Source organism: Bison bison, unplaced genomic scaffold, assembly GCF_000754665.1.
Source record: "Bison bison bison isolate TAMUID 2011002044 unplaced genomic scaffold, Bison_UMD1.0 scf7180017864163, whole genome shotgun sequence".
Taxonomy (NCBI): domain Eukaryota; kingdom Metazoa; phylum Chordata; class Mammalia; order Artiodactyla; family Bovidae; genus Bison; species Bison bison.
Genome location: NW_011494735.1, coordinates 2570342 through 2595066, shown reverse-complemented (window position 1 = coordinate 2595066; position 24725 = coordinate 2570342). Strand labels below are relative to the sequence as shown.

Here is a 24725-nt window from a genome sequence, read left to right as displayed (position 1 = left end):
GAAATAAAAGAAAAAAAAAAAAAACACACACTAAGCAGGAATGAGGAACAGACTTAGTGGAACACATAAGTGATCTAGAAGACAGAATAATGTAAACTAACTCAATCAGAACAAAGAAAGAAAAACAAATTTTAAAAAATGAAAGCAATTTAAAAGATGTCTGGGATAACATTAAGTGTTCCAATACTTGCATTATAGGGGTCCCAGAGGTGAAGAGAGAGAAAAGAGGATTGAAAATGTATTTGATGAAATTACATCTGAAGACTTCTCAAGCATGAAGAAAGAAACAGATATGCAGGTTCAGGAAGCACAGAAGTTACCAAATAAGATGAACCCAAATAAAGCCACAAGATATAGCATAATTAAAATGGCAAAAGCTAAAGAGAAAATTCTAAAGGCAACAAGAGAAAAACAAAGACGCATACACAATGGAATCCCTATAAGGCTGTCAGCTGATTTCTGAGCAGAAATATTCCAGGCCGGAAGGCAGTGGCATGATACATTCAAAGTGCTGAAAGGGAAAAACATCCAACCTAAGATTGGATGATTATCAGTTAAAATACCCAGCAAGATTATCAGTTAAAATACAAGTAGAGATTAGCAAAAACTAAAGACAAGCAAAAACTAAAAGTTCATCAGTACTACATATACCCTAAAAGAAAAGTTGAGGGGTCTTCTTTAAATAGAAAAGAAGTAAGAATCTATAGGAAATGAAAAACTCCCACTAGAAAAGGCAAATATATAATAAGAATGAAGGATCAACCACTTAAATAAACCAGTACATACATTAAAAGACAAAAAATTGTAAATGTGACTATAATAACAATATACAATTAAGGGATAAGCAAAAGATGTAAAATATGGTATCAAACCCACAAAATGTGGGGTAGGAAAGTAAAAAATGTAGGTCTTTCAGAATGCATGAGAACTTAAACGACTACCAGTCTAAACCAAGTAGATATAATTATAGGTCAGTTTATGTGAATCCCATGACAACCACAAATCAAAAAGGATAAAATATCAAAGAATTAACTTAATCAAGGAGGTGAAATATAAAGTCTGAAAACTATAAAAACATTGATGAAGGAAACTGAAGATGATACAAAGAAATGGAAAGACATCCCATGCTCTTGGACTAGAAGAATTAATAATGTTTAAAACGGCCATACTACCCAAAGTAATCTATAGATTTAAAGCAATTACTACCAAAATATCCATGACATTTTTTACAAAGCTAGAAAAAAAAATCCTAAAATTCACATGGAATCACAAAAACCATGAATTATCAAAGCAATCTTGAGAAAAAAAGAACAAAGCTGGAGATATCAAGCCACAGTTCAGATTATACTAACACATAGATCAATAGAACAGAACAGACAGCCCAGAACTAAATCCACACACTTATGGCTATTTAATCTATGGCAAAGGAGGCAAGAATATACAATGAAGAAAAGATATTCTTTTCAACAAGTGGTGCTGGGATAACTAGACAGCTACATGTACAAAAATGAGATTAGAACATTTCATCACACTACACACAAAAATAAACTCAAAATTGATTAAAGACCTAAATGTAAGATTGGAAATCATAAAACTTCTAGAAGAGAACATAGGCAGAACACTCTTGACATAAATTGTAATAATATTTTTCTTGATTTGTCCCCTAAATGCAAGAGAAATAATAGTAAAAACAAATGAGACGTGATTAAACTTAAAAGCTCTTGCACAGCAAGGGAAATCACTACAAAAACACTTTCATTTCTGGCACAAACCATGAAAATGCCCTCAATAAGCACAAATGCACATGCTGGACAAAACATAAAAATGTAAATATATGAATGAGCTGTCAAGGATGTAATGAATTCTCAGAAACCCATAATAAGGTGAGAGAGGTAACTGGATAGCTGAAGCAGACTTTCATCATGAGGGCACCTTTCAAATATAAATCTAAGCTTTGATTTTATAGCTTTGCTGGAACTATGAATAGGACTTTTCCAGGGTGAGGAACCTCATAGGTGACTCTGCATAATACTGAATCCTGAAAGCTTGCATTCTAAATGTAAGTGAAATAAATATTTCCTTCCTGTTCCCCATATACTTCAGCCTCCTTACTATTGGGAGAAAAAAAACTTCCACTGAGAATTCATCACATTTTCAGTGAGTTTGCAACCCAACTTCATAAAACCTGGGTGATCAAAAACCTCAGGCTGATAATTATGATTAAATGTCTGAGTTGCTAAAAATCCTGTGCACCTGAAAGAATCTCAAGAAAAGAAAATTCCTTCTGAAACCTATCTCAAAAAAATTCCCACAAAATAAAAATCCAAGATATATGAGTTTAAAGTAAATTATCCCAAACATTTGAAGAAGTAAACACCATGGGCAAAGGCAGGCAACTCAATAAACAACAGGACTGAACTGATGATTTCAGATATTGCACTAATCAGACATAGATTGAAAATAAAAGCCATTAATTTACTTAAAGAAATAGAGGGGGGATAATGGAAAGAGCAACAGAATACAAAACAGATTTGAAAGACAACCAAAGAAAATATTTAAAAGTGAAGAACATAACAATTGAAATTTAAAACTCAGTGGGTGGACTTTCAAACAGATCAGATAAAATGAAAAAAAGAATTAATAAACTAAAAGTAAGATCTGAGGAAATTATCCAGACTATAGCCCAGAGAGCAAATATATGGAAAACATGAAACATGAATGTATGTGTATATATATGTATATATACACACACACACACAATGCCCAGTATGCCCAGTACTGAATAGGCTCTTAATGAACATTTATAAGATGAATGCTACATAATTCAGCAGACAGGATACTTTTAAAGTCTAAAATTTATTTTAAAATATTACCTGTTCTTCCTTTTGTTAAAGATGAATTTTTGAGGTCTCCACTAATACTGGTGACTGTAGCTATGTATTTTCGTCCAGGCACCAGGTTAGTAAAAGTGAATTCTCTGGCATCTCTGGGAAGCAACTTATGGATGAATAAGAGGTCTCTGTCGATGAGTGAGACGATGTATCTCTCCCATTCTGCTGCAGGGGTCTGCCACATGACGCTCAGCGAGGTTTCATTGGCATGTTTGACACGGAGGTGAAGGACAGCCAGGGGGACTGAGGAAAAAGCAGTAGACATTTGGGTCATTTGGGTGCTGGAGGAGACTCTTGAGAGTCCCTTAAACTGCAAGGAGATCAAACCAGTCAATCCTAAAGGAAATCAATCCTGAATATTCATTGGAGGGACTGGTGCTGAAGCTCCAATAGTTTGGCCATCTGATATGAAGAACCGACTCATTAGAAAAGACCCTGATGCTGGGAAAGATTGAGGGCAGGAGGAGAAGGGGACGACAGAGGATGAGACGATTGGATGGCATCACTGACTCAATGGACATGAGTCTGAGCAAGCTCTGGGAGATGGTGAAGGACAGTGCGTGGTGTGCTGCAGTCCGTGGGGTAGAAAAGAGTCAGACACGCCTCAGCAACTGAACAACAGCAATGTCTGGGTCATTGATTTACTCGGATACATTTGAGTATTTCTTTAGAGACCTGCTCCCTTCCATCCACAGAAGTGTTCTAGTCGAACATTTCTTTTCTGAATACTTTTAAGCATTTAGCAAAAAAAAGAAAAAAAAAAAGAAAGCTAATCACAAAAAACATTGTTTGTGTAACATAACCAGAAATAAGGATTCAAAAGAGTACTCTTGGAAATTACTGGGTCATTTATTTTTGATCATCATCCAGGAGATATTAACAGTTGGAAAATGAAGAGATGACTGGAAGACACAGTTGGCAAGCTAAAGACATGTCTTGGTCCTTTTCTTTGACATTCTTCTAAGAACACTGCATCAGTGTAGTTATTTCCTTATTATCAGGCAAGACTAGGAGAGAATATATTTGAATTTCACTCTATGTGTGGCATATTCCATGTCACAGGGATTTGCATAGAAATGTTGAGCTTAGAGGTCAACTTTCTTATTTGAGAATTGAGGAAATGGACTCAGAGAGGTTGTGACTTGCCCATGGAATTACAGTGTAATGGTGACAGCAAGAACACCGAAATCCATGTCTCAGAAACTCTCCTCTGCCCTAAAATCTGAATATATCCCTCATTGCTTTAACAACTCTTCTGGGGTACCTGAAACTCCCCCATTAGTCAGCAGTGGGTCAAGCCAGTGGTTCTCTTAACACTAACTACCAAGAAATAGTTATCAAATATCTACTTTGTGGGGAGGATTCACCCAGATTGTTTCCTTATTCTTTTGATGTTAAAAAAGGTCTTTCTTTTATACAACAATGGACTTACTAGCGGAAGTGATTTCTATTGTTCTAATTTGACAAAATTAAACATTACCAACCTATTTCAGTCTACCAGCCTAAAATGTCTCAAATCTAGGGAATGCTGGGGTAAGATATTGATGGTTACCCGAGTTACTTGGACGAAGGTCCAAATTAAGGTTCTGTCAGTCATTAACACCATAATATTTGCTTACCTGTCCTGCCTTGGCAACGCGTAGAATTCTTCAGATTTCCACTCTCCACAGTGACTTCTATCTCATACCGTCTTCCCGGTATAAGCCCCACGTCATCTATGACATAGTGTGTTTCCTCCTTTCCCACGGTGATGTTGAGTAGCACCGAAGAATCATTCCAGAGCAGGATACGATACTGCTCCCAGTCTCCAGCAGGGGGCGACCAGCTTACTACCAGGGACTTCGTAGAACCATTGCTATTTGCCTCCAGGTCCCCAACTTTCTGTGGAACTAAATAGTGAAATGATGTCACAAGGAGATACTAAAATCCAAAGGTAAGGATACTTGTTCACTTTTCATGGGCAACAGTAGATAAGAAATCTAATACTAGCAATTCAAAACATTTCTATCTCCTCCTGATGTTTGTGAATTGCAAATGAGTAATTTGGAGCCATCTGACATGTGAGAAATGTTTGCTAAAATCATTTTAGCAATATATCAGTAATGCGATCTTTTGTAACACTATTAATAACCTGGTGATACAAATGCTCTGTTTTTTTTTTTTTAATTATACAACAGCCCTAGAGACAATATTGATGTTGCTTCTAATGACAGTGACATTGACGGATGTGGTATCTTTTGGAAGACAGTGGTCACAAAACTTTTCTTTCTTTTCCAATTGAAAAGATTAATCTTCTAGCAATATAACTCTGATCTTATTATTCCTTTGCTCAAAACATTCAAGTTTCTCCATTAACCTTGGATAAATATAGATAACCAGAATAAAACATCAAGTCTTTGATGCAGAGTTTGTAGCTCTCCTAAATCAGAGCCCAGATCTTGACAGTCTTCATTCTGAAGTCTCCATGCAGGGCTCCTCCCTCATTCCCCACTCTTGAACGCTGGCCTCCAGTTTCTCATCCTTAGACCTTAGATCGCCTGGGCTCCTCTGCCACTGTGTCTTTGTTTTTATTATTCCCTATACCTCAAAAGGAGAAGGCAATGGCACCCCACTCCAGCACTCTTGCCTGGAAAATCCCATGAACGGAGGAGCCTGGTAGGCTGCAGTCCAAGGGGTCGATAAGAGTCGGACACGACTGAACAACTTCACTTTCACTTTTCACTTTCACGCATCGGAGAAGGAAATGGCAACCCACTCCAGTGTTCTTGCCTGGAGAATCCCAGGGACGGGGAAGCCTGGTGGGCTGCCGTCTATGGGGTCACACAGAGTTGGACACGACTGAAGCGACTTAGCAGCAGCAGCAGCAGCAGCAGCAGCAGCATACCTCAAATGCCCTTCCCTCTTTTCCCTCTTAACTTGGCAAGAGCTTCATATTTTAAAAGTCCCAGTTAAAGGTTATTGCCTCCCCAAAATCTTTACTGATCTTCTGAAAGAGAGCTTCTCATTTCTTTCTGACCATATTTATGGTTTTTACCTGGCATCTCCAACAACACAGACAATGGACCCTGGAATCAGACAGTCTGGTTTAAACCCCACGACTTACTGGTTGGATGACTATGGACAAGTTATTTGACCTCTCTGAATTATCTATAAACTGGTGATAACAATAAGACCTCTAGTGATTTTGGTGAAAACTGAATGAAATAATGCTGTAAAGTGTTCAGTCAGTGCCTGATCCATGGAAACATCAATATAATTACATCATTAAAATGTAATATTTTTAAAAAATTGTGTGCATATTCTACATTCATGTGATTAAAATGTAACTTCTTTAAAAATAAGAGTTAGCAAAGTAAATATTGATATTTCAGATTTGTCAGGCCATATATTTCTATTTTTCTTTTGTTTTCTTTCTTTCTTTTTAAAGCCTCTTTAAAATGTAAGGACCACTCAGTTTGGGGTTGCACAAAAAAAGGTCACAGACCATATTTGGTTGAAGGATGTAGTTTGCTGAACTCTACCATCTTAATAACTCTGAAAGTGCATGATACTATAATTTATACAAGAAAGGCACTGAATAAATGTTTGGTGGCATAATAAAATAATTTATGGGAAACATGGTTAAGACCCTGATGCGGGGAAAGATTGAAGGCAGGAGGAGAAGGGGACGACAGAGGACAAGATGGCTGAATGGTATCACCAGCTTAATGGACGTGAATTTGAGCAAGCTCCAGGATATAGCGAAGGACAGGGAAACCTGGTAAGCATGGGGTCACAAAGAGTTGGACATAACTGAGTGACTGAACAATAAACAACAACAAAGCCCTCATTATAAGAGTTGAACAGAAATATTTTATTGATTAGTATCAGTTCTAATTCATTTATGCTACTTAAGTAGTGTGACATGAAAGAGCACAGGGCAGAGCCAGTAATACAGATTGTTCAGAAATGAACCCAAATCCATTTGCTTAAAAAACTCATATGAATGCAATCAACCCTCTGCTTGACTCTGCACAGGGGGTCCTCACTCATAGACACTCTCAGTCTATGTAGGAATTATGTAGACTATACTTCCCAAGGTGGGAAAAATTTTTCCTTCTAACTTATTTTGAGAAATCTGTATGCAGGTCAGGAAGCAACGGTTAGAACTGGACATGGAACAACAGACTGGTTCCAAATAAGAAAAGGAGTACATCAAGGCTGTATGTTGTCACCATGCTTGTTTAACTTATATGCAGAGTACATCATGAGAAACGCTGGGCTGGAGGAAGCACAAGCTGAATCAAGATTGCCGGGAGAAATATCAATAACCTCAGATATGCAGATGACACCACCCTTATGGCAGAAAGTGAAGAAGAACTAAAGAGCCTCTTGATGAAAGTGAAAGAGGAGAGTGAAAAAGTTGGCTTAAAGCTCAACATTCAGAAAACTAAGATCATGGTATCTGGTCCCATCACTTCATGGCAAATAGATGGGGAAACAGTGTCAGACTTTATTTTGGGGGGCTCCAAAATCACTGCAGATGGTGACTACAGCCATGAAATTAAAAAAACGCTTGCTCCTTGGAAGGAAAGTTATGACCAACCTAGACAGCATACTGAAAAGCAGAGATATTACTTTGCCAACAAAGGTCTGTCTAGTCAAGGCTATGGTTTTTCCAGTAGTCATGTATGGATGTGACAGTTGGACTATAAAGAAAGCTGAGTGCTAAAGAATTGATGCTTTTGAACTGTGGTGTTGGAGAAGACTCTTGAGAGTCCCTTGGGCTACAAGGAGATCCAACCAGTCTATCCCAAAGGAAATCAGTCCTGAATGTCCATTGGAAGGACTGATGTTGAAATTGAAATTCCAATATTTTGGCCACCTGACGCAAAGAGCTGACTCATTTGAAAAGACTCTGATGCTGGGAAAGATTGAAGGTGAGAGGAGAAGGGGACAACAGAGGATGAGATGGTTGTATGGCATCACCGACTCAATGGACATGAGTTTGAGTAGACTCTGGGAATTGGTGATGGACAGGGAGGCCTGGAGTGCTCATGACTGAGCGACTGAACTGAACTATTTTATCCCATTCTAAGATGGATCAGAGAGTGATTTGAGCAACTAAGGAATTTGTGGAGCCTTAGACTCACCCGTTCTGCCCACTGCTGTCCTGTGAGCAGCTAATTCACCAGACACACAGCTGACGGTGACTTGATAAAGTCGTCCAGGGGTCAAGTCTTTAAATTGACTTTCAGTAATCTGGGATGCTAATGTTCTGGATTGTTTGATGGTCCCTTGGTAAGACAGGGTAATGTTGTAGAAATCCACATTTCCGGAAGGCCTTTGCCACTTGACTTTTAGAGAAGTCATAGTGCCTTCATTCGTCACCTTCAGATTTGAGACTTCCATGGGGGCTAATTAGGAAGAACAGGAAAGAGATTTTAATTCAGGATGTCATATCAGTCTTATGGCCACATTCTGACCTGTATTTTAATCTCTATAAGCCACATTCTCTGCTCTGAAGAAAATGACTTCACGACGTTAAAAAAAAATACTACAAAACCAAAGAAAGGTTGTCTGGCTAGTGGAGAGAGCACAAACATGGCAGTCAGGAGCCTAGATTCTGGCTCAAATTTGGCCATAGTTTGGCTGGGCAACCCTGGACAGCTCTATATCACTAAGCCTAGGGGCCCTTAGCTTAATGATGGCTTGGGTCAAAAAAACTTAAAATGGTCTTTTCCAGTTCTGAAATTCTTTAAGTGGACTCCTGAAAGAAGTCAGTCATCTGCCTAATTTCTACCCATCTTTTTTCATGTATTTAATAACAAGTACATAATAAATAGACTGGTTGATTGATTGGGTATCGTAAATTTTTGTGCAAGTACTTTCTTTTTCATATTAAATCATGATAAAGCTAAAGCTTAAGACTTGTGCTATTATTTCATCAAAGGAAATGATTACAAAGAAGAGACACTTTGGTGAATATTTTTTCTAACTTTTGCCTATGCTATAATTTTGAGCCTCACTAATGGTACAATATAAATTAATCATGTTTCACTAAAATAATGGATATAGCACACTGTTTTTGCACAGGCCAATTAGAAATGTAATTGCTCTTGATATACATAAATAATAAGATATATGGTACTTTTTTGCTACTATATATATATACATATTTTTTAAGTGTTATATAAAAATATGTAAATATATAGATGTCTTCAAATATCTTTCCTACCAACCTCCTATAGTTTCAGGAACTCTCTCCCTAGAATACTGTCTAAGGCACTACATATTTTAGAGTTTCTCTTAAACTTACATAGCTTCCCAAAGGAGGGGATTTATTAATACAGTAGACTGACTAGAAGCATTAGAATCCACTTGGATGGAAGCTCCATGAAGGCAAAGACATTGTCTTTCTTGGACACTGTTGTATCTACAATGTTGAGTATATTGTTTGCACCTTACAAATACTGATTAAAAGAACGAATGAGTATGTGTGTATATACACGATTCATTAAGATTTAGCATAGCACAGATTAGCTTTCTTGCTACGTCAGCCTATGAGAACAGCTATAGAATTGGGTCTCAGTAGATGCTTCATAGAAGAGAAGGTTTGGAAAATGGCTGGTTCACAGGAGTAGGTGTTTGTATAGCACTGAGAACAGTAATCCTGGTTCATTGTGAGTGATGTCACAAAGGCAGTAATGCTGGTTTAAGAGAAGTAAAAATCCTTAAACAAAAAGAGAAGCTGAGACTATATCCATGATTAATTCTGCTATTTCATAACGCTGCCAAGGGCTAGCCTAAAGTTTAGAATAAAAGGGAATCCCTCTTTCTCTAAGTAGAAATATGGATACATATTAAGGTCCTTTATAATTTATGGATTTTAATTTGTCCTATACTACCACTATTCAAATAATAAACCTTGTTTATTAAACATTTCCTTGAATTGAGCTTATTACTGTACAGAAAAGCTAGGGAAACTTACTTGTCCTGGCTGATTTCCATCTGTAGTTTTGCAGCCCTGCAGCCTCGCTAACAATGGTGACATTATAGAGGTGACCAGGTGTCAGTCCATGAAAAGTGTAGAAAGTAGTGTCCACGGCAATACTATGAACTAGAATCCCTTTATCCATTAGCATCAGCTGGTATCGTTCCACGTTCCCAGAGCCACGTGACCAGGAAATCAGAAGCGAATTAGTTTTCGCCAAAACACCAATATCTTTCACTGGGGATGGCACTAGTGGGATAAAATGCATTTCCGAAGTGTTATTCATAATTTCCTTATAAAATATATAGACACATTTAATTTGAAACCACACATTCATTTTTGCTTCTCTGTAATTTGTGTAATAACTAATGAAAATAGCACCCTCGACATTTTACTGGGATCTGGATTAACGCTCTTTTCAAATCCCACAGCCTAAAGCTACATCATAGTTTACCTGTCTATCTCCCCCATTTAACAGGTATCAAGGTAGATTTTGCCAATGAAGTATGATGTGGCATAGCAGTAAAAGGAAAAGAGAAAAGAAAGAACTATAGAAGATGAAAAATTGAAAGAGCAATAAAGCAGGAGAGAAAATCAGTGGAGAGTGAATGATAAGACAGTGTGTTATGGAAGGAAATGGTAATGTGCCACTGATACTGGGAAGCATGGGTACAAGCAAAGACTGGAGAAAGTTCCGGTCCCAGAGAAGTTCCACAACTTGTTCAAAATCACCTGGCAAGGGGGCAGCCCAATCCCACCTCCTTGTTTCCAGTCCAGTCTTTCCTCTATTATCAAACAGTTTCGTTGTCTGTCTGTCTGTCTGTCTATTGTTGATCTCACAGCATTCTTACTCCTTTTTCCTGAATCTAACTTCAAAAGGAGTATAGACTATTAAATACCCAACTACATGTAAACAAATCTTACCTGTTGATCCATTGGCATACATTGTAGAGGAACGTTTATCCCCAGAAACAGCTGTGATGGCAATATTATATTTATTACCAGCAGTGAGGTTGAAAAATGTGTATTCATTCCGTGAAGCTCTTTCTTGAATTTGGGCCGTCTGTATCTTTTGGTTATCATCAAGTAACTGTACCTCATACCAGGTGACTTTTCCCGAGGAAGGAGTCCACCAAACATGCAAACTGGTGGTAGTAGTTTTCTCTTTACTGACTTCAAACCTAGCAGGAGGTAAAGGATCTGTGGGGCAAAAACCAAAAAAGAGAAGGTGGCTTGAGGACTTTTGCAGATGCACTCTTACCTTGCTACAATCCAGACTCAGTTTCCTTCAACGCTTTCAGAACTCTGCTGCCCATGATATGAATGGGCATTTTACACTACTTCCAAACCACTGTACTTAAAAAAGGAATCTACCTTAGCTATTAGTCATATAAACTCCTTTTTCTCTAATAAAACTTTTTTGTTACGACATCTCTGAGCTTGGAGATCCAAGCAAGGTTACATTTTCTTTGGCTTGCAGGTTTTGCATTTTTCAAACACTGACAAACATCCAGGCTCTTCCTGGATAAATACTGAAAATCTCAGCAGAAAATAAAGATATTAAGAAATAATTTTAAAATGTCTGCTAAATGTTCTCTTTTTTAGGTTGTGGGGCTTAGGGGGTTACATTTACAAAACTTTGGGTTGTTCTTAGGTACCAGAAAGCCACAAAAGATACAAACCTGATAATGAAGCCAAGGTTAGGTATGTTCACCAAAATGAATACTCCCAACAACAGGGATTCCCTGGGACTTCCCTGGTAGTCCAGTGGTTAAGAATCTGCTTGTAATGCAGGGGATGTGGGTTTAATCCCTGGTCGAGGAACTAAGATCCCACATGTCCTGGACCAACTAAGCCCATGCCCCACAACTAGGGAGTCTGTGCACCACAAGGAAAGATCCCGCATTATGCAGTGAAGATCCTGTGTGCTATAATTAAGACCCAACTCAGCCAAATAAATATTTTTAGAAATTGGGATTCCTTATGTCCCTAGATTTTTTTAAACTTGAGTTCTGGGACATTTTGGAGCTGCCAAAACTCTTAGAGCAGACGGGAATGGGTTAGCCCTGCACCTGGCTATGCACTTAGTTTCAATTCTCAAAGCCATGGGTCAGTTTGAGGAGTCCTGTTTCCTGTGTCCTGAATCTTCACTGTAGAACTTGAACTAGGATGACTGTTACATCTCCAGGTTAGGAACTAAGTCAATAAGATTAGAGAGCAGATGATGCTGTGGGACCATCTGAGCAACGAGGCTCTCCTCACCCTGAATATGGGGAGAAGAAATGTTGACAGTAACATATACATAGTTTTCAGAAATCCAACCTGGCTTTTGTTTTAAGAAATGAGCCCCAGATACTGGAGACTAAATTTCAAGAGTCAGGTTAACTGTTTTAGTGGCATGGCATAGTGATCTCAATTCTTATCTACAATCTGGTAAATTATATTTTACTCACGAAATAAGAAATTCTAGCATCTTCCTAGAACAGTATATGTTTTAAGAAAGTCTTCACTTGTTATTAGCATAAATATAAATAGGAACAAGGTAATCTTACTCTATATTCCCCATAGATGCCACACATAGGCTAAATACAGCTAAGTCAAGGCAGCAAACTTTGGGACTCCACAGCACAGGTGAGCTAGGAGGACACGGTTCTGTGGTTTATACCCTAGCAGCACAGGTTCACCTAAACAGTGTAGACTCTAGAGTCCTGAATCGGGTCTCCCGCTTTGTAGCTGTATAGCAATTCTGTAACGTCCCTGTGCCTCAGCTGTGTCCTCTATGCAATGCTGATAACAATACTATCTTTTCAGTAGATCTGTTATGAAGATGAAATTGAGTATTTTATCTAGAGAACTTACAAAAGTGTCTGGCATGTGGTGTTCAATGTTTGCTATTATTACTATTACTATTATTCCTCTTCTGGTTGGGACAATCTCGTTATATAAGTAGTGGCAGAGAGAGTGGGCTTTGGAGTCAGAACTCAATTCAAATTTTGGCTCCCTCATGTATCAGTCATGAGACCCTCTGGAAGTTACTTAACCTTCTAAGCCTCCATTTCTCCCCCTGTCTGGTGAACATAACAACAGTACCTATATTCTTAAATGTTTGGAGGAGTAACAAGATATATCAGAGACTTCACCTGATATACAACGTATTCTGTCTGTGAGATCATAAAAAAGAAATTTCCTCCGAATCACTGACAGAATGGAGGCAAAACTGGAATACCATATTTTTTAGAGACTAAACTGATAATGGCATTAATCGCTTTTCTTAAGAAAAAAAAACCTTGGAAAAATCTTATCAATTTATTCCCATGAACGAACTTTCTAACCCTTAAGATAAAATAAATAAAAAAATTCCCAAGATGATTCTCATTTATGGGTTCTTGAGGAAAAACAGTATGGGTTTGTGTCTGTGTGTATGTGTGGCAATATTATTTAAATTTTCTATCCTACATAACAGTCTACAATTATAGACGCCATAATAAAAGGAAAGAACACAATTTCCCCTCACAGAAAGTTTCCTTGTTATCATGAGGTTCTCATAACCCGAGAAACTCAAGAGCAACCTTGTCATAGCCAACTGAGGTGATGCGTTTTTGCTGAAGAGGCATTTTAAGGACAAGAACGAGAGAAAGAGATGCTTTCCAGTGATTGTTCAAATGGAATCAATACTGTCACCTACATGCACAGCGCAGCCAGGTAACGGTTAAAGAAAGTGACGTTATGATCCTTATGATCTAAACATACATAATTTGCAAAATAAAAGCTATAAAAAATGAATTTTAAGGTTGCGTGCCTAGAGGGTGAAGTTCAGAAATGCAGGCTTTATCTAATCTCTCTGAGCCAGAAAACAAAACAGTCAACCCTTTGTACATCCGCTAGAACAAAGGAACAATGAGATTGGGAAGTGCCTGGGCTGCAAGAACCTGCACTGGAAACAAACACTTAAAACCCCATTTATGCTGTGATAAAGGCCTTTGCTGGCAAACATCCACTATTGCTATGCATGCAGCAGGAGTGCAATAGTTTTCAGACATTTCAGTCTAAGACCAAGGAAAATTCTGCTGTATTAAATTTTTTAAAGTTTTCAATATTTGATTAGAAACAAATTAGGTACTTCCATCAGGATGCTAATTTCAACGATTTCTCTGTCTGTCCATCTATCTACCTATCCATCTATATATCATCTACCTATGTAGATAGGTATCTATCTAGATACCTAGATAGACATATGAAAGAGAGTTTTAATGCTATTTGAAAATTTAGTCATATGTCTGTAATATTATCATATGAAGATCATATGTAATTAGAAAACCCTACTTGACTTATATAATTTATGCTGATGGCTAAAAGTTACCAATGTACACATGTGTGCATTTATAGCCTTTCTTGTTTTTCCATCCACAGCTCTCATACATACAGTAACCAGTGAAGTATTATTAAGCTATGAGAACTATTGGAAACCATAAATCAATAATTTAATCTCAATCAATATATCAAAATTTATCATTAGCCATAAAATTAAGATATCTTTGTTTGTATTTCTTGCTTCCGGACAGACCTGAAATGTGGAGTGCCAAATGCAAATTCTGCAGTATTCAGCTGCTCAGTTTCAGTAAATTTCATTATCAGGAAGCCCTAGAATTTCATAAGTAGGTTTGCTGTCGATTTGCTTTTTCTGATAAAGTTTAGTCAAATTCCTGAACCAAAACAGATTCTTCCTTTTTTTTTTTTAATTGACTTAAGGATAGAGAAAAACCCACATGTATAAAATGGAAGTAATATTTTAAAAATTCTTTTGTATAGCCATTAAAGCATTATTATCTATTGCTATAAGAATTTGAGGAGTGTTTAGAATTCAAAATGTTAGTATGTATTTTGGAAATAAACTTAGCCTTATAACAAGAGAGCAGACAATTCATAAGTTAGTTTCAAAAGCTTTTTTTGAAATCATATAGCACAGAGTATACATGCATAGGATCTGGTCATTTACAATGTGCTTTGGAGAAGACGATAAGAGGCATTAAGTGACTCGTTTACATTACACAGGTAATTCAGCTGAGCTTCTAACATCTGGCTCCCAGTGAGTTCTTTTGTATCACACCTTACTTGTTCCAGGGTGGAAAATGATGACCATGAGTCTCATGGTCAGTATAGCAAAAAATCAAACCAGATGTCTAAGAAAAATAATAGACAAATTTATAGAAGCTTCATTTGATGAAGCTTTGATGATGGTTTGGACACTGTAATACAGATAAATGAATAACAACATTAATAAAAGCTAAATCTAATTCCACATCCAGGAACATTCTATCGATTTTTTAAAATTATTTTTCTTGTCTATTCCTTTTTATCTCCTACTCTCTTAACCTGGTGTTCCTTGTGTTGTGTCGGATTACTCCAAGTGTCTTTCTTATTTTCTGTCTTTCTCCCACTATTGCCAAATAATTGCTTTGTATATCTCTCCCATCTGCCATCCTGATTTCCTAGGAAGCACCAAGAATTCTTCATGAGATGAAGTCTGAATTTCTCCACAGAAACTCAAGGTCTCCTCAAGCAGGATACTATCCTCCACCCACCTCTCCAACACACACCTTACGTTTCAGCACTAACTTCAGTCCAAGAGATCTATGTGATTTTATGTGATTACAGAGTCAACTTCTGTACCTTTACAGGAATTATGATACTATTCTAGTTAAAAGCAGGGTGGCTAGGAGACCAGAAGCTGCATTTAGTAGCCCTCTACATAAAACGGTGTGAACATCAACTATTCATATAAACTAATTGGGAATTTTATCATGGAAACACAGTCAGGGTGAGGCAAAAGCCACAAACCATTCCTTGGTATGGGTTTTTGAAAATGGGCAGAAGAAGAAAATGAGAAAGCCACTGCTCTCACAATCTGTAGTTAAATACATTTATAAAGAGGAAGAGCTTCCCAGGTTGCAGTAGTGGTAAAGAACCCACCTTCCAATGCAGGAGACATAAGAGACTCAGATTTGATCCCTGGGTCAGGAAGATCCCCTGGAGGAGAGCATGGCAACCCACTCCAATATTCTTGCTTGGAGAATCTCGTGGACAAAGGAGCCTGGCGGGCTACGGTCCATAGGGTCGCAAACAGTCTGACACGACCGAAGTGACTTAACACACATGCATAGAGAGGCAAATCTCTTTCAAAGGGCTTCCCTGGTAGCTTTGTGGTAAAGAATCCGCCTGCCTGTGCAGGCAACATGGGTTCGATCCCTGGATCAGGAAGATCCACTGGAGAAGGAAATGGAAACCCACTCTAGTGTTCTTGCCTGGGAAATCCAATGGACATGGGAGTCTGCTGGGCTACAGCACAAGGGGTTGCAAAAGAGTCGGACAAGACTTAGTGACTAAACAACAACGATTTTATTTTACTTTGTTGCAGTTTGACTATAGTCAGCTTTCTGATTTATAAGATGATGTATACCATATTATGCTAATAATACATTTCATTTATCAACTTTATACATTAGACATAAAGTTCAGGTAGCAAAGAACTTTCAAAGTTTTAACAGCCTTGAAATTAAATCAGGTTAGACAATCACTGCATCATGATTAACAACAGTGAGGGATACCATATTATTTTACAGGTCACCATATTTGGCCTCTGAGAGTCTACAGTTTACTCAGGCACATAGGACTTGTGAAAAAAGTAAACACAGAGGTGACTTATCAGGGAGGCTGACTTTGATGTCACACTATACCTGTGTTCAAATCCCAACGATGTCACTTTAAACAGTGACTTTAGGCAAGTCACTTAACTGCATCGAGGCTAAGTCTCCTCATCTGTAAAATGGGACACCTGCTTTACAGAGTTGCAGTGTTAAGAGGTAATGGAGGCAAAGTGTTAAGTATAGCCCAGGCATGTGGTGAGGCCTCAGAAAATGCCACTTGGTGTGAGCACTGCTACTGTTCTTGCTGTTCAGGGTAACACAGGTCAGTGTCAATGCTGAAAATGCACAAGGGGAATGACATTCAAGGATGAAGATCTCAGAGGTGGGCTTCATGAAGGAAATGAACTTGAGCAAGTTGGAAGGTCAAGCAGGATTTAGAAATCAAAGAGAGGCCATTGCAGAGTGAGAGGGCAGTTTAAGCTTCAGCTGCTGCTGCTGCTAAGTCAAGTCAGTCGTGTCCGACTCTGTGCGACCCAATAGACAGCAGCCCACCAGGCTCCGCCGTCCCTGGGATTCTCCAGGCAAGAACTACAGCACTGAAAAGCTCACTTCCGTCGAGTATTAGAGAACTGTGTCAACACCGAGGGGACCCTGACAGCTGATAGAGACTTTAATACCCTCAGGCCCAGGATATCCTTCAGCAGTCCCACTCTTCTCTTTGATATTAACAGTGGAGGTTTTCTTGGGAATTCCCTGCTGGTCCAACGGTTAAGAGTCAGTATTTTCATTGCTGGGGCCCCGGGTTTGATCCCTGGTCGGGGAACTAAGATCCTGCACGCCACGCGGTGTGGCAGAAAAGCAAAACCAATTGAGATTTTCTCAATATTATATAAATGCAGTATAAAGGGAAGTCCTTTGGCCTCCTCTTCCAAACAGACTGCTGCCCAGAAGTCTCTCTTATGTAGAAATTCATGTGCTGTTGCTTGATGTGTGCTTCTGAACCTGGACATCTCAGTACCAAGGAATTACTGTTAATGTTAGGTCCGATATTGATACTGTGGTTATGTTAAAAATAATGCTTATCATTCAGAAATGCATACTGAAATATTTATAAATGAAATTAAATAATGACTTGGGCTGTGTTGATATGATACATGGTTAGGGAGTGAGTGGGGATATAGATGGAACAAGATTGTCTGCCAGTTGGTAACGGTTAACAGTAGGTAATGTGTAAGTACATGGCCATTCATAATACTATTCTGCTTATTTTTTATGTATTTGGGTTCTTCCGTCTAGAAGGAATAAGAACAAAAGCAAAACCCCCAATCCCTGGGAATCTGTACGTCTATCTACCATGTTAATTTCAGTTGCATAGATTCATCTTTGTTTATATACATTCCTACATATAGAATGGCCTTGACTTCTCCTACAATGTTAGAAAGTAGTCAGCATTATCCTCTATCCCCCAGGGGGATTCCAGGGAATTGGTGTCTGGGAATGGAAGACATAATAAATTTTCTTCCATTTCGTCTGGGCAAATTAGATTTTACTTTTTGGTAATGTGCAGAATGCCATGCCCACCTACAGAAGTCAGACTAATGGCAGAAGCTTCCAAACACACACAAAGTCACATTCAGAGAACTAGGTTGGTCCATTTCATATACGGAACTCAACTTGACCTTAAAATTCCTGAAATAAATACCTTGCAAATCGCTGATTCCTAAATACTGAAGCCCATCACCAGAAGTACAACACAATCAAAATCAATATTATTTCATCACACTAACACACTTTTAATCATTATTCTACCCTTGAGTAGGCTAAGTATCTATAGAGTTAAAGTATTTTGTAATATATTTTCTTCTCTTTAAAAGTTGAGTTGAAAAGTAACAACAAACTATCACAGGTAATTTGAAAGAACAAAAGCCAACTTAAAAATTATATCCATTCTACAGAGTAATAGAAAGAATAGGAGTAGGAGTTGGGGCCAGTAAGTCAGGGTTCGAGGCGAGGTCTATGTTTGTTAACAGTATGGATTTGTGATTAGTTAATTCTTATGAATATCAATCTCGTCTCCAACCTGAAAGTAACAACAGGAAACATTTCACACTTAGTATGTAACAAAAACAGTTGTAGAATTTATGTCTGAATCAAAACCTCAAAACCTCAAACCCTATGAAGTGAGCATTACTTTTATTATTGTCCCGATTTTAGAGATTAGAAAAGGTTAATAACTAGGCCAAGGCAACTTGGTTAGTAAGGAATGGAGGCAGCTGCTTTCAGAACTCATCTCTAAATCACTATGTAACCTGTGTCTCATGACACTCCCTCCACAGGATTGCCATGCGGATATAATTAAACAATATATGTTTAAATATATTAAATATATATATAAACAATATATGTAACATATATATAAACAATCAGTTAAATATATATATTTTATACTTTTACTTATGAAACAAGGTAGATGAAAGTATTTTAAATACTACAGGAGTACAAGACAAATATTAGAGTATTATTTTCTTCTTGGGAAAGACAATAAATACTTCTAAGCATTATAGAATTAACCAGGTATAAGAGGAAATGGTTACTAAAATCTTAATGCCAATGAATAATAGAAAAACTATATCATTATCTCTTGAACTTCAATATGCAATGATTCACTTTGATATTTGTTTAAAATCAGATACCCTAGGCTCTACTTTTATTTATTTATTTTTTTAATTTTATTTTTAAACTTTACATAATTGTATTAGTTTTGCCAAGTATCAAAATGAATCCGCCACAGGTATACATGTGTTCCCCATCCTGATCCCTCCTCCCTCCTCCCTCCCCATACCATCCCTCTGGGTCATCCCAATGCACTAGCCCCAAGCATCCAGTATCGTGCATCGAACCTGGACTGGCAACTTGTTTCTTACATGATATTTTACATGTTTCAATGTCATTCTCCCAAATCTTCCCACCCTCTACTTTTAAATTCATCACATATGAGGTAGAAGCCAACAATATGCTTTTATAACAAACCCTGCAACAGATGTTGATGCCATAGGTTACAGACAGTGCTGAAAAATAATGACCTGTGTTTAGAGCTACGTGAGTGTTATGAACTGAATTGCATCTCTCTAAAATTCATATGTTAAAGCCCTAACTACCAATACTTCATAATGTGACTGTATTTGAAGATAAGATCTCTAAAGGGGTAATTGATTAAAATGGGGTCTTTAAGGTGCTTCCTACTCTAATATGACCGGTGTCCTTATAAGAAGAGGAGATTAGATCATAGACGACACAGATGAAGGACCAAGTAAGGACATAGTGGGTGGTCATCTGCAAGACAGTCAGAGGAGCCTTAGAAGAAACTTGCTGACAACTTGATCTGGGACTTCTAGGCTCTAGAGCCATGAGAAAATAAATTTATTGTTAAAGCCACCCAGTCTGTGGTATTTTGTTATGGAAGCCCTGGTAAACTAATAAAACATGTTGAGGTGGAAATAATAACTGACATAGTAACTAGGTAATTAAAGTTTTTTAAAAGTTAAAAACACAGGAGCTAACGTTAAAGAGCTAATTTTTTTGCCTTTTTGTTCTAGGCTGACTAGCAGGGCTTCCCAGGTGGCGTTAGTGGTAAAGAATCCACTTGCCAATGCAAGAGATGTTAAGAGACTCAGGTTCGATCCCTGGGTTGGGAAGATCCCCTGTAGGAGGGCATGGAAACCCACTCCAGTATTCTTGCCAGGAGAATCCCATGGACAGAGGAGCCTGGTAGGCTACAGTCCACAGGGTCACAAAGAGTTGGACAGGACTAAAGCACACTAGGCTGATTGATAAGAACCTGACAGTGACTAACAAGAAAGTATATGACACAAAGATATTCTTCCTATTGGTAAAGTTCCCTACCATCAGATTACTTCCCTGGGCTCCATAACTTACCTATAACCCAAGGAAAATAGACCATATTTTTACATACATTCAGCTTTCCTGGTGGCTCAGACGGTAAAGCCTCTGCCTGTGATGTGGGAGACCTGGCTTCAATCCCTGAGTTGGGAAGATCCCCTGGAGAAGGAAATGGCAACCCACTCCAGTACGCTTGCCTGGAAAATCCCATGGACAGAGGAGCCTGGTAGGCTACAGTCCATGGGGTCACAAAGGGTCAGATGCAACTGAGCAACTTCACTTTCACTTTCTTTACATACATTTTCCCCCTAAAGTATTAATTTCATTTATTAATATTTGTCTATCATCTATTTATTCATTCATAGGTCCACCCATTCATCTCTCCATTCATCAATCCATCTTTCCATCCAATTAATCAATATTTACTGAACACCTACCATGGGCTAGATGCCATTTTAGGTCCTGAAGAACTACTTCTTATTCGTGGAAAGATAAAAATTCCCCCAAATTTCTAAATGAAAACTCTACAGGTTCATGTAAGCAAACACTAATGTCCTTAGGATACTTTAAGGTAAGGAAATAAATAATCCCCAGTCCAGGGGATTTGGGGCAACTGGTACCTGAAAGGAGAAAAGCCACAATTCAGCTTTAGAGAGGTCCAGGCAGAATGATCAAGTTTTGCCAAATCTTCCAATATTTTAAGGTAATCAATATATCTGGTATTTATGTGAATTTTCAGCTTAATGCTGGTGAAATAATCTGAATTTTTCACAAACATTACATGAACCAAACAAGATCTATCGAAATAAATTATGCAGATAACAAATATTGAAAACCTCCACACTTTTGTGAACACTGGGTCCTCAGAGTCTATATCAGAGGCTGTGCACTGGTGGCCCCTGGGGGTGTCAAGGAGCCTAAATAGTAGATTTTGTTTGGCTCACGTACTGTTTCAACACCCCAGGGGCTACCAGTTTGCAGTCTCTGATCTGTATTCCGAGGACAGAGTATTAACAGAAGTGTTGAGGTTTTCAAATTTATAATCTGTTTCTAATAATTTACAACTAGATAATTTGGCTTTCAAATTATTACAGTTCTTGCATTGATCGTTTATGACCAAATACATCCAAGAGAAGCAGAGCAGGGTATTCAACGGGAAGAAGTGGTAAGGCTCTGTCACCACCCTTATCCTGAACTTCTCTCACCTCTATGGAAGACTACAAGGACAGAGACCATGCTTTGTCATCTTTATTAATCACTACCTGGCCTAATTCCCTACAGTATCTGTGCCTGATAAATGTTTGTTGAACTGAATTTGAATCCACATAGGTTTTCCAATTCTGATTTTAAATCTGGAGTGAAAACTGACTGTTGCTGAAATAGTTCCTATTTAGTTAAATTTTATTTTAAGGTCATGTCTACATTACTAAAATAACTATTTTTAGATAATTTACCAGGAAAAATAACCAGACAAATCCCACTTGGAATGACACAGAGATAATCTAAGCAACTGCTATATCTCCAGCCATATCATGCCTTGCTCTCACTCTATTTTACTCTGTAATGATAACACAGGCATAACGGAATAAGAAAAGGACAACATATCTGAATGACTTTTTTGGTCTGAAGTTATATCTCAGACTCAATATTATGTGACTAGTTGATCCTGCTTTTATAACAATAAAATATGATTTGTGGCATTCATCTCTGTAGCTTACCAATTGATACTAGAGGGATACCAGTACTTTCTCTAAACTTAGAATAAAAACTCACATATGTCCTTAAAATATAGGAAGCACAAAAAGTGCTGACAAAAAATAAATAATCAACCAAAAATATTCTGAAACATTTGTAAAAATATCTTAATTAAAAAATATTTAGTTAAGTAAATTATTTTTAAATATAGAGAATCCTAAGTAAGGTTATACCATCATACAAATAACTATGAAAAACTTATCATTATACAAACATCACTGTTGATCAAATTTCATTCTTCACATTTGGCACGGAGCTCATAAAATTTGTGGTGAAAAGTCTATTTGTAGTACTGTAAAAGATGAATCCTTAAGGAAAATGATGAGACACTGAATGCTAACAACTGTGAATGCTGATTGTCTTTTTTTTAATTCAACATAGTCAATAAAATGCAAATATTTCTTACATTTCACAAATGTCTCTGGACTTGAAACACACGCACTAATTAACTCTAAACTTATTCTAACTAGTGACACCACAGTGAGTTCATTTTTATCAATTTTGTTTTTCAAAAAAGTAAAACCTCTGGGTTAAATCAATGTATTCTTGCTTAATGTCTTCATTTTTTCTCCCTTAAGCTTCTGAAGGCTCATCTGTTTCTAAAAATCATTCTGCTCCATTCAATACAGACACCTTATCAAATGTAAACAACACATCTAGAAGTTCTGTCATAAATATTAGCAATCTGAGTGTTTACGGAACTACCTTCATATACCAAGAAATTAAGAACTTTATAACTAAAAAACCCGGCCACTAAAACTTCTGTAAAATGTTATTATTATGTCAATGATTTTGGACTCTCTTTGATTCTATATAAGAACACAACTGTGTTCTTAACAAGTGGTGTCTCTTTTCAATTCAGGTTCTTGCAAATCTCAGAAATTATCTTTCATCTGAAGTAACTGGGCATTCTTAATAAGAGAATAATTAATTGGCTTATCATATGAATCTGTTTACATTTCCTGACTCTGTTGTGACAGCCCTGATAACTCACCATTCTCACACCTCTCAAAGAACTATAGCTGAAGAAGTGATCTTGGTTCAGGCTGAAAGTGAAAGACTAGCAAGCACAACACATTTCTAAATTTAACTTCTGGAATTTTTCAGTTAAATTTGACTTTCTGGATGAAAGTCAGGCTTCTCTATGGCAACAAATAAAGATAATGTTAAAAGGAAGACTAATAAGGTTATAAAACATGGAAGTCATTAGCGGATTTACAGCATATATGGGGGTGACTCTGGGGATTAATGAGGTAACACGCACAACAGCCCCCGCCTAAGTAAGCTGTTGGTTGGAACCTGGACCTCAATGACCAAGTCTAACACTCTCATTTTACAGATAAGAAAACCGAGGCAGGAAAGACACTCTTATCATGCATGGAAGGTTTAACCAAAAGTGAACAGAAAATGATTGATTTAGGTTGCAGAGTAACCAAAAGATGTTCTTTGATATTGTATGGTTTTAGTTACTCAAGTGATAAAAAAATTAAAAATTTCATATCTTCATTTCGAGGGACTTTTTCTAATTTCCCCCTAAGAATGATTCTATCCCTGATGATTTTTATGTCCTGGTTCCAAAAATAAAACTAAGTTGAGGAAAGTCATATCCCTAATCATTGCACTTCCGTTATTTATTCTAAAAACACTGACTTAAAATTATTCCAGGACTTGACTCTTGTGTTGGAAGTTCAAACCCCACCACTTTAACAAATTCCCTCCACAGCCCACTTATTCTCTCTGCTGCTCTCCCTGTTTAAGTGGCTAGTCCGCTGTTTTCAGCACTAGGGACATCTCTGAAAGTCAGCCAAGCTGTTTCTTGCCAGATCTGAGGAGAGTAGAAATCTTTGTCAATAATCTTACAGATGTTTTTACCTTTATTATCATTATTTTGTATGCCTGGAACTCAAAGGAAGCATTGGCTTGAAAAGGTAGGTCTCAGCCAGGAGTGGCCTGGACTTCCAGCTGCACCTGTCACTTTTTACCTGTTTGCAAGACCATAGTTTTCTTTTCTCCATCCAGAGACATAATAGTGAAATTATAGATGGTTCCCGCTTGTAAATCCTCGGAGTTACATCCATAGGTGGTGTTGTCTATCCGTACAGGGTGGCACCACGCGACCCCCGACGTGTCACTGCTGTAGGTGAGGTTAAAGTTACAGGGGAACGCCAAAGTTCTCCACTGGAGAGACACGGACCGGCTGGAGACCCTGGACTCTGTCAAGGTGAAGTTGCATCTCACTGGCTCCCCCAGTCCAGTCTGCAAAGGAACCAGAACAATAGCTGAAGCCCACCATCTATCCCTGCTCAGGGATGAGTCCGTAGCAAGCTCCCCAAGCTGCCTCCACTCACCCCTGGCCCCAGCCTCAGCCCATGCATCCTTTCGCCCTCCAGTCAAGAGAAAAGAAGTGCGTGGCCACTTTTCCCCTAACTGCTTTTTCTCCCGAGCAGCTGGAGAGAGAAGGTGGCTTTTTGCCTTCTGTGGCACGAGTTGTCAGTCTGGCTGGGGACTCAGAAGAGGATCACCGTTCCCCAAGCAGAGGAAGAAATTCTGCCACCTCCCTCT

At 38.0% G+C, this 24725-nt stretch overlaps 1 protein-coding gene across 2 annotated transcripts in view; it reads right to left on the bottom strand.

Annotated features, from left to right (window-relative positions):
- The window catches only part of PTPRB (protein tyrosine phosphatase, receptor type, B), a 130486-nt gene that overhangs the window by 70238 nt on the left and 35523 nt on the right, over positions 1–24725 (bottom strand). Inside the window, exons 1-7 of one of the 2 annotated variants that reach the window (XM_010841514.1) lie at positions 24512–24716; positions 24146–24419; positions 10789–11064; positions 9862–10113; positions 8024–8287; positions 4511–4780; positions 2874–3134 (exon numbers count right to left, since the gene is read on the bottom strand). In XM_010841514.1, the coding sequence (XP_010839816.1) occupies positions 2874–3134; positions 4511–4780; positions 8024–8287; positions 9862–10113; positions 10789–11064; positions 24146–24419; positions 24512–24538 (1624 nt within the window). In that variant the 5' untranslated portion in view covers positions 24539–24716. Of the gene's footprint in view, positions 1–2873; positions 3135–4510; positions 4781–8023; positions 8288–9861; positions 10114–10788; positions 11065–24145; positions 24420–24511; positions 24717–24725 lie in introns of those variants that run through there. The other variant, XM_010841513.1, reaches the window with a different exon arrangement.